This window comes from Leptopilina boulardi, unplaced genomic scaffold, assembly GCF_019393585.1.
Source record: "Leptopilina boulardi isolate dan_hultmark-lab unplaced genomic scaffold, ZJU_Lbou_2.1 LbouV2_322, whole genome shotgun sequence".
Classification (NCBI taxonomy): Eukaryota; Metazoa; Arthropoda; class Insecta; order Hymenoptera; family Figitidae; genus Leptopilina; species Leptopilina boulardi.
Genome location: NW_026137888.1, coordinates 1,305,070 through 1,314,320, shown reverse-complemented (window position 1 = coordinate 1,314,320; position 9,251 = coordinate 1,305,070). Strand labels below are relative to the sequence as shown.

Below are 9,251 nucleotides of genomic sequence, written 5' to 3'. Positions count from 1 at the left end.
TATACTAATATAGATAAATTTTAAAAAATTTTATATTAATTATTATTATTAAATGAATAAATTATCGTTAATGAATTATTATTATTATTTTTAAAAAACTAAAAAAAGCACTTGAAAAATTTAAGATTTATAAAAAATAAAATGAAAATTTCCAAAAAAATAAAATATGAAAAAAAAATTTTTACAAAAAATAAAAATGAAGTTGAAATAAAAAAATAATACGTATAGTGTAGATGAATTTTAAATTTTATTTATCATTATTTAAAAGTTTAATTTAACAAATTAATATCTTTTAAAATATCTTTTAAACAATTTTCTTTTAACAATAATTATTATAATTATAGTAATAATAATAATAATTATTATTATTCCTATTTTAAAAAAATCATGCTAAAGCGTTATGCGTTACGTGCGTAACGAATATTAATTAATTAATAAATTAAAATTAGTCGAATATAATGTCAACATAAAACATCATTATACTACTGTTTTATTAATATAAATTAATTTAATGATTGAAAAATAAAAATAAGCGCACGAAGGTCTCGTACAATAAAAAAGGCTATCTAGCGGTCAAAGATGTCAGGGAAATTTGTTAATTATGAAAAATTAAGAAAATGTCAGAAAATTTAATTAAGTCAGGGAAATTTTAAAAAATTTGCCCAAAAAAAATGTTTATGAAGTTTTTAATTTTTTTAGTGCAAGAAAAAATTTATATTGTTAATAAATAAAAAAAATTTTATTATATTAAAAATACTTTAATATTTGATACTTTTCATTATTTTAATATTAAATGTTTATTAAAGAATATTGAAGAAAATTTGAAAAAGGTTAGGAAAAAGTCAGGTAATTTCAAAGAAAATTCATTAAATTTTTTTATACTTGCTGTATACCCTGTTAAATATAAAATGAAAATGTATTTTTAAATATTCATAAATAATTTTTTTATATTGAACTAACCTTCACAATCCTCTTTTTTATTTTCATTAATTTCCTTTTCTGAAATGAATTTTTTTAAATACTATAAATTTTTTTATATTTATAAAATAAATAATTATTATATTTTTCATTATATTATTATATTATTTCTATTATATTTTCATTTAATTATAATTATTAAATAATCAAAAACTTTACCACTTTTAAATTTTTTTTTCCCTAATTCTTTTAAATCTTCCAATTTTCTTTCTGCAAAATTATAACATTTAGAACTAGAATCATTAATATTAGGTTTAAAATGTTTTTACTATTATTTTTTTTATTTATACTTTTATTATTATTATTATCATTATCCTTCTGTTTAATCAAAAAACGGCAATGCGAAAATGACTTTAGAGGTAAATTCGTCAACCTGACCGCAAAATATTTTACACCAGAGGTGTCATTTTGACAATGCTACTAGAATTTTTTGTTTAATCAAAAAACGGCAATGCGAAAATGACTTTAGGGGTACATTCGCCAACTTGACCGCAAAATATTTTGCACCAGGTGTCATTTTAACAATGCTACTAGAATTTTTTTGTTTAATCAAAAAACGGCAATGCTAAAATGACTTTAGAGGTAAATTCGCCAACCTGACCGCAAAATATTTTGCACCAGGTGTCATTTTAACAATGCTACTAGAATTTTTTTGTTTAATCAAAAAAACGGCAATGTGAAAATGACTTTAGAGGTAAATTTGTCAACCTGACAGCAAAATATTTTACATCAGGTGTCATTTTGACAATTGATATGAGGATTTTTATTTATTAAAAAAAACTTCAATAATAACCACTGAGATAGCACAATAATTTCCAACAAGTTTGCAATGGTAAACTCGAAAGTTGGCATCGCAGGTTTGCAGAAAATTGGTGTCAAATAATTAATATGCGTTGGATTTGGGATAATTATTTAATGCGCAGTAGTTTTCTATGGTATCTAGAGCTGCGCACTAAATATTATGCAGTAACATTATTTTTGTTATTATTGCTTGAAATTTTCTTCCTCTGCGGATAAGAGAATTATTATCTGTGCCATATTGTCCCTGCGGCCAGATATTTTGATTCAAGAAACTTGTACCACCAGCACTATAGCTTCCATAATTCCTAGATGTGGAGAACTGCAATTTTGCTGTCATAAATCGTTGTAAATGATGAGATGAACTGAAATAAGTTCCAAGCCATAGTCCCCGCCACAGAACATTTAATTTGATGAATACTGCAAACACCAACAGTATATCTTTCTAAATTCCAATAATGATATTGCAGCAACTTTGCACGAAGTTTGAATTTCATAGTACAGTGCCTACAAGTAATGGAATTCATAGAAAGCAGCTGTTGGTTTCTTCTAAAACATGTAAAGACAGATTGAAGTTCGGTGAGCATATAATTCTTGATTATTAGAGACGTCTTGATTTTAACAGGAAGCAAAGAAATATTTACAGCAATCATATCTGGAACATTGAAGGCACTAATGTAAACGTCAATGCTAATAGTTGTTAATAAAAATAAGAAAACTTTACACTCAAAAAGGACTACATTATTAATAAAACAATAATCAGATAATTTACCTAAGTATTACGTATTGAAAGTTAACAACATTTCAAACTAATGTTTTAATTTTACGTATAATTTACTATAAATTTACTACACTACTGGAATTTACCATAACATCTAGTAATATAGTATCCTGGCTTCTGAATATTTCGGTTGATTTTTGCTGAAAAGACCAACAGCTTTCTCTATTCCAATAATAATCTTGCAGCAACTGTGCCTGAAATTTGTATTTTACTGCTCAGTGCATGCAAGCAATGGAATCTGAAAGAAAAAACTGCTAGTCTCTTTGGAAAAGAAAAACTGCAAATTGAAGTTCAGTGGGTATTCAATTTCCATAATATTATTCAATTTCGTACTTCAACAAGTAGCGATGAATTTTGACCAACTGATCTTTAGATATTTCTCTTTTCGGACAGGTAACGTTGAATTTTTCTCAGCAATTTCATCAGGAACATTAAAGGTGTTGAGGTGAAAGTAAATGCTAAAAATGGTTAAGGTATTCATAAAGTTATGGACTTAAAGCTAATTAATTCATATACAAATCGGCAAAGCTATAATTTACCTAAGTTTCAAGTAATATAACCTAAATGGGTTTGGAACTGAAGTCAGTTGATAATTATAAGATGAACTGTAGATCATTGCGATCCACAGTATCCTAGCTTTTGAATATTTCGATGGAGTTCTGCTGAAGCAACCAACAGTATAGCTTTCTCTATTCCAATAATAATCTTACGACAACTGTGCTTGAAATTTTTATTTTACTGCACAGTTTATGCATGTAATGGAATCGAAAAGAAGCTACTGTTGGTCTTTTTTGGAAAGGAAGACAGCAAATTGAAGTTCAGTAGTTTTTCAATTTTAGGAAGATTATTTAACTGGATTGGATTTTATGACGGTCAGTAATTTTTCTATTTTGACAGGAAGTTGTGTATCACTGACAGCAATTTCATTATGAACATTGTAGGTAATGATGTGAACCTCATATATATAAAAGTGGTAAACATGTCGAATTTATGAAGATATATTGATAATGATGAGTTTACTGTTATCTTGTTAGTTAATTACGATGACGTTGTGTCAAACGCGGAAAATAATAAATAAAATTATTAAATAAAGCTCAAGCTGTAAATGTTTCTGAAATTTTATGAACTCATTTGTAAAAAGAATGCAAAATTTTACCTGTGAATTGAATTATGAAAATCGACCAAAAATGAAGCTTGCAATTTAGGTAATTATTTATGCAGGTAGTGAAAGTTCTTGAATTGTGCTATTTGGATTAATGGAACGATATTATGCTCAGCTTACTTCGTGAATGTTTTTGAGGATGGACATTGTTTCTTTAATTATGTGATAATTTTCATCGGCTCCGGAGTAATGTTACAATACTAATATAATTTTGATGTAATTACGCTAGAATAATATTTCTCTTAAAGTATACGTTTTTTCAAGTATGGGAAAGTAATAAATAATATTATCACCATGTTGCATCAGTATTACTACAAAATAACGTAAAATGACACTAATGATCACGGTGACAATTTTTTTATGTCGAGTTTTATGTTATTTATGTTTTATTCATTAATTAAATACTAAAATTAAGTAATAAACGATTTATTATAAAGAAAATTAATTGTTATGCATGACAAAACGAAAATATCTACTATAGTACTGACAAAATGTTTTTGTATTTATTATATATTCATTATAATTAATTAATTATGTTTTACTGGTAGTTATAATTTGTAAAAATGTGGTGATAATCAAATGTTTCATAACATGAAAGAAAAGAATGATAGTAAATAATTATTTAACATACGTTGAAAGAAACAAATTTTAAAGATTAATATCTTTTTATGAATAAGATAATTTGTACTTGGTTTGGAATAAAAATCTTTTTTTTCAATAGTAGATTATCGTCTCTCTGTGGAAGAATCCGAAGATGATCCCGATGAAGAAGATGACCCTGACGAAGAAGATGACTCCGATGAAGATGACGGTAATGGCAATTCTATAGAATGTAAAAGAAAATCCAAATTTGTAATTTGTGGGAGAGAATAGAAAATGTTAATAAAAAGAAATTATTATCTACTCGTTTATTTAAAACATGGTGAGCTTAGATGAAAAAGCTCTAATTTCGATAAACGAATTTAATTTGTAACATTGTCAAAATTTTTGCGCGATCCTGTTATGTGGAAAATTTTAAGACTAATTTTTTTCTGTTATAAATATGGGGTTTTTCTCTCACATTAGTTCTTGTAATTAATTGAAAAATTTAATTTTTTATAAAATGAAATGCTGGATATCCATTATACCATCCGAATTTAGTTACTTTTAAAGAAAACAAAAAATATTCTTAACCTTGTAAGTTATTCATAATATTATTTATTTTAAACTTCTTTTGTTTTTCAATTGAGTTGCATTGAATGAAAAAAATGAAACTATAGTGTGATCATAATTTTAAAATACAGTTAAGAAGAAAATCATTTTATAAAAATATGTAAGAGTAATTTTCTAGGTAATAACAATTTACCTGGTTACGATGTTTTTGTTCAAAAAGAATAAAATTAATTCAATGTATTAAAACTTCACTCTATAACCATTCACAGAATGGAGTTTTCACACTAGATATCATTTTTTATTTAAACATTTTTCTAATTCTTCTTCTGTAGTCTTAAACGGTTTAAAATTATTTATGTATTTACTTTCAAGTTTGAGTGACTTTAAAATTAAATATACAAACTTTTTTCAAAAGTATAATTTGTATTAAAGAATAAATGGTTAAAATATTTTTTTAAAATTATAATTCTTACAGTATTAAAGAAAAACCAATGATATATTTTTACAAATATTTTAACTATGTATAACAATCAATAAAATATGTGCTTACAATTTACAAATTGTTTTATTTATGTTAATAAATGGAGAGATTTCAAAGACTCATTCTTGTGTATAAAAGATTTGAAATTACACTACTAAAAAAATTTCTTATTAGAATAATAAATTTAAATCTTTAATTATTATAGGTGATCAGAAAGCTCGAATTTTGTCGAGGTTTTCCTTTTTTGAGCTAAGTCGAGCCTTATCAATTGCAGCTCGAGCCGAATTCGAGCTGAGCTGTATAAAAAGCTCGAGTAAATTCGAATACTCGTGAAAATTGAATTTAAATATTCAAATGATTGTAAGCTATTTACTATTTTTCATGAGTTTCTAATTCAAAATATGTAATCATTCATTTATTTGTTGACTGAGTTAGTAATTTTACAAAACAATGTAAAATGAACGTTTAATATGCTCAAATTCACTCGAATACACATTACATCTCGTCGGGCTTGGCTATTCCAGGTTTTTGCACATCTCTATCAATTATATTATTAAAATTTCTTAATTACCGGTTTTTCTTTTCCTACTTCCTCTTGTTGTTCTTCTAACTCTTCCGCTACCTCTTCCTTCCAAAGATGCTTCACCTTTATCTCCTTCTTCCACAGATGTTTCACCAGTTCCTCTTCCTTCCACAGACGCTTCACCTGTACCTCTTCCTTCCACAGTTGCTTCACCTCTACCTCTATCTCTGCCTCTGCCTCTACCTTCTTCAATGTTAGTTGTGAGGATATTGTTTGTCGGGGTTGGCATAGGTAATAATTCATCTTCCGATTCATCTATTTTTTGGAAATCATGTAAATTTTTTTTAATTAGCAATATTTTATTCTATAATTTAACATTATTAAATTTTTAACTTATCACAGATAACTTCTCTTTATTTCTTTCAAACTTATATGTACAGTTTTAATAAAATCCGACTGCATTCATAAAAGAAAATGTGCTTTATCTGAATCAATTGTAAATAACCGTATGCAATATTTTTGTTAACATAGTAGAATGATAAATTAAAAATCAATAACAAATTAAGAGATATGAGGGTCAGAAAGTTTAAAATAGCTCAAACTGCAATTAACTGTACTCAAACTTTTAAGTATGCAAAAATATAATCTATCGTGCTCTAATAAATTTAACAATAATACAGATTATATTAAGGGTATGTGGGTAAAACACCTCCAAAAAAGTGGTTTCCCGCTTGTTGTCTCACTCCTTAATAAGTTGAGTTTTCGAGTTCAGATTTGTCAGGATAATTAAATGGGAGCAAACTGATTAAGAAGCTATATATACCTATATATTTTTCAAAAAATCCCGACCCAAAATATTGTTTTCTTTTTAAATGAGAAGTCTACCACGAAACCGCTGTTTCTCCCAGCTGCCCTTAAAGTATTATGAAAAAAGAATTTACCAACGTCCATCATGTTTCCAATGTCATTAATTCTTAATGTTTCTGTATTTATGTCTTTAATCACATGGAAATTTTTGACTGATTGTCCACTAGTGAATTTTTCCATCATTTCCGCTTCTTTCCTTAGCATAGAAGTCAACCTATCTATATAAATTAAATAAAACACTAATTCAATTCTAAAATATGAAAAGTTGAAATAATTTGTAGATTATTCATGAACTTGATGTACAAGTATTTCAAAATTTTATTGAATTTTAACGTTGCTACAAAAATTTGATTTGACTTTCCCTTGATTTCCAGACTGAATGTTAACTTTTTCTTGTATCCTAAAGAATATTCTAATTATGATTAAATATGCACTACTAGAAATATATTCAAAATTAAAGAAAAAACATTTCCGGTCAGAATTGCAATTTCTTACAAAGAATTGGAAAAATTTCCTAATAAAATGGATTTTTAAAGAAAAATATAAAGTAAATAACAAATTCTATTGAAAATATTTCCAAATTTTTAAAAAATCGTCATTTTAGAACAAAATTAGAAATTTATGTCGTAAATTTGGAAATTCGATTAATATTATTTTTCCATGGGAATTAAGATTTTCAAAAATTTTTCATTTTAAAACCTTTTCAAACTGAATAATTTATAAAAATTGCTTCTATAACTTCTCTAAAATTATTTTTATGATTTCTAAAATTTTTAACTAAAATTGTTCTTCTAATTAATTAAACTGATAATTATTGAGTACACATTTTTTGAGAATTTAATTATTAAAAGAAGAAAAGAAAGCTCATTTAAAATAATTCTAAAATCCACTTGTTCACAATTTAATTTAATTAAAAATATATTAAAAAATTCAATTAATTCAAAAAATATTTCTTTTAAATGTCTTTTTCATAATTTTTAAAAAACTTCTATAAAATTTTCAATTAAAATTATTTATAATTCAAGAATTTTTGCCAGAAATTAAGTAAATTTATGATTTTGGATTAAGATTAAGACAAAAGTAAAAGTATCCTATTGTATACACCTATACATATATCTATATTTATATATCTATTGGAATTACCGAGTAAGATCCATAGTGTGGTCAATTTTTTTTCCAAATATTTGCTTTTGCATCCGCAAAAGACAAACTTAAAAAATATTGCTTCGTCGATATGGAGAAGTTTCATCAACGCATACAATTTCGCCGAATTTTTTGAATTCCTTTTTAATAAATGTACCTAATTCTAAGCACTCTTTGGCTTTCAGGCGTTTTGCCTCTCTGTTGAGAGAATTTATGCGATCTTTGACACTGCTGCTGCCAGAAAACTACAGGGAATTACGTAATCTGATGATCGCGATTGTAACATTATAATCTGCAAAAAAGATTAGTTAAGTGAAATTTAATATAATTAAGTAATCTTCGTAATTTCATGCCCTTTTGGTTCTAGTAGTGTTATTTTAACACCAAGTGTATCACGCGTTAAAATAACACCATGTTTTTGCACTTTATTATAAAAAGAATCGTTAGTAACTTGTGTGATGATTTGCTGCTTTTGGAACTCGCTATCGGTGAAGCTTCGCCTCGCGTACAGTTCGTTCCAAAAAGAGCTTATTCAAAAAACGCCAACTGCTCACACTCGTTACACATATACTATCATTTATTTATTTGTTGAAAATCATGAAGTGAAGTCTTATAATTCACTCATATTTTCTTCTAATTCATATTTTCTTCGCTGACACTATGGCATCTACATTGTAAGGTCCCAGTATTGTGGTAAATGGCTCATCTGAAACGTCCAGTTGTTGGTTTCTTTTTGTAATTCCATCCATTACTTGGAGCATAAGCTCATCTTCATTTTCTGTATTCATTAAACTAATATTCTTAACTTTCAGAAAAACTTTTTCGAATATTTCTTCATTGATTTTTTCACTAATAACGCATAAAGCAACAGCTCCCTGAAATTTCAATAAAAATAATATTGTGGGCATTTGTAGTAATAAATTTACTTAAACAACAAAGAAATAAATATTTCTTAAGTGTTATAATGAAATATTTTGTTTTTTAAATTAAAATTTTTCAATATTAAATAAATACAAATTATTGGCTAAATTAAATATTTGACTATCTATTAAAAATATAACATTTTCAATATCATTAAATATTTAAATCGAACTTACTCTTTTTGCCTGTTCTACCATAAGCGTTATAATGTTCACCTCCAATTTGCTTAGTGTAATCTGTATCTAAAAAATTTATTACACCAATTTATACATCAAATAAAAATTCTAAAAATAAAATTAAATTTACATTTGGTAAATTAATTGCACAATAAAATTCATAGGGCAAACCAAAGAGCAGTTGCACAATTAACAATTTTAAGCCGTTAGTGCTGCAGTTTCTAAAGAAAATTATTAAGTGGTTGACTTATATAATCTCCATTATTAAA

General features: G+C 26.0%; 1 protein-coding gene and 1 long non-coding RNA gene across 4 annotated transcripts; both read right to left on the bottom strand.

The window, feature by feature from the left end:
* Positions 1 to 1,756: 1,756 nt before the first annotated feature.
* On the bottom strand, positions 1,757 to 6,931 carry LOC127284281 (probable U6 snRNA-associated Sm-like protein LSm4). 3 transcript variants are annotated; one of them, XM_051309654.1, is made up of 3 exons: positions 6,817 to 6,931; positions 5,924 to 6,190; positions 1,757 to 2,431 (listed from the first exon to the last, which is right to left on the bottom strand). In XM_051309654.1, exons 1-3 carry the CDS (start codon positions 6,923 to 6,925, stop codon positions 2,085 to 2,087), a joined length of 723 nt encoding a protein of 240 aa, XP_051165611.1. In that variant the 5' UTR covers positions 6,926 to 6,931; the 3' UTR covers positions 1,757 to 2,084. The 3 variants fall into 3 exon arrangements, with proteins under 3 accessions (XP_051165611.1, XP_051165613.1, XP_051165612.1); XM_051309656.1 differs by lacking the exon at positions 1,757 to 2,431 and adding an exon at positions 2,912 to 3,015; XM_051309655.1 differs by lacking the exon at positions 1,757 to 2,431 and adding an exon at positions 4,278 to 4,542.
* Positions 6,932 to 7,022: 91 nt separating this feature from the next.
* Positions 7,023 to 8,502, bottom strand: LOC127284286 (uncharacterized). Its single transcript, XR_007843466.1, has 3 exons — positions 8,337 to 8,502; positions 7,886 to 8,177; positions 7,023 to 7,142 (listed from the first exon to the last, which is right to left on the bottom strand). It is a non-coding gene; the product is annotated as an uncharacterized LOC127284286 (long non-coding RNA).
* Positions 8,503 to 9,251: the final 749 nt, after the last annotated feature.

Coding starts and splice junctions, on each gene's coding strand:
- LOC127284281 (XM_051309654.1), bottom strand. CDS start 6,925: ATGATGGAAAAATTCACTAGTGGACAATCAGTCAAAAATTTCCATGTG. Junction 6,191..6,816: donor TGGAAACATGATGGACGTTG/GTAAATTCTTTT, acceptor TCCAAAAAATAG/ATGAATCGGAAGATGAATTA. Junction 2,432..5,923: donor AAGTAGGAAAAGAAAAACCG/GTAATTAAGAAA, acceptor TCAATGTTCCAG/ATATGATTGCTGTAAATATT.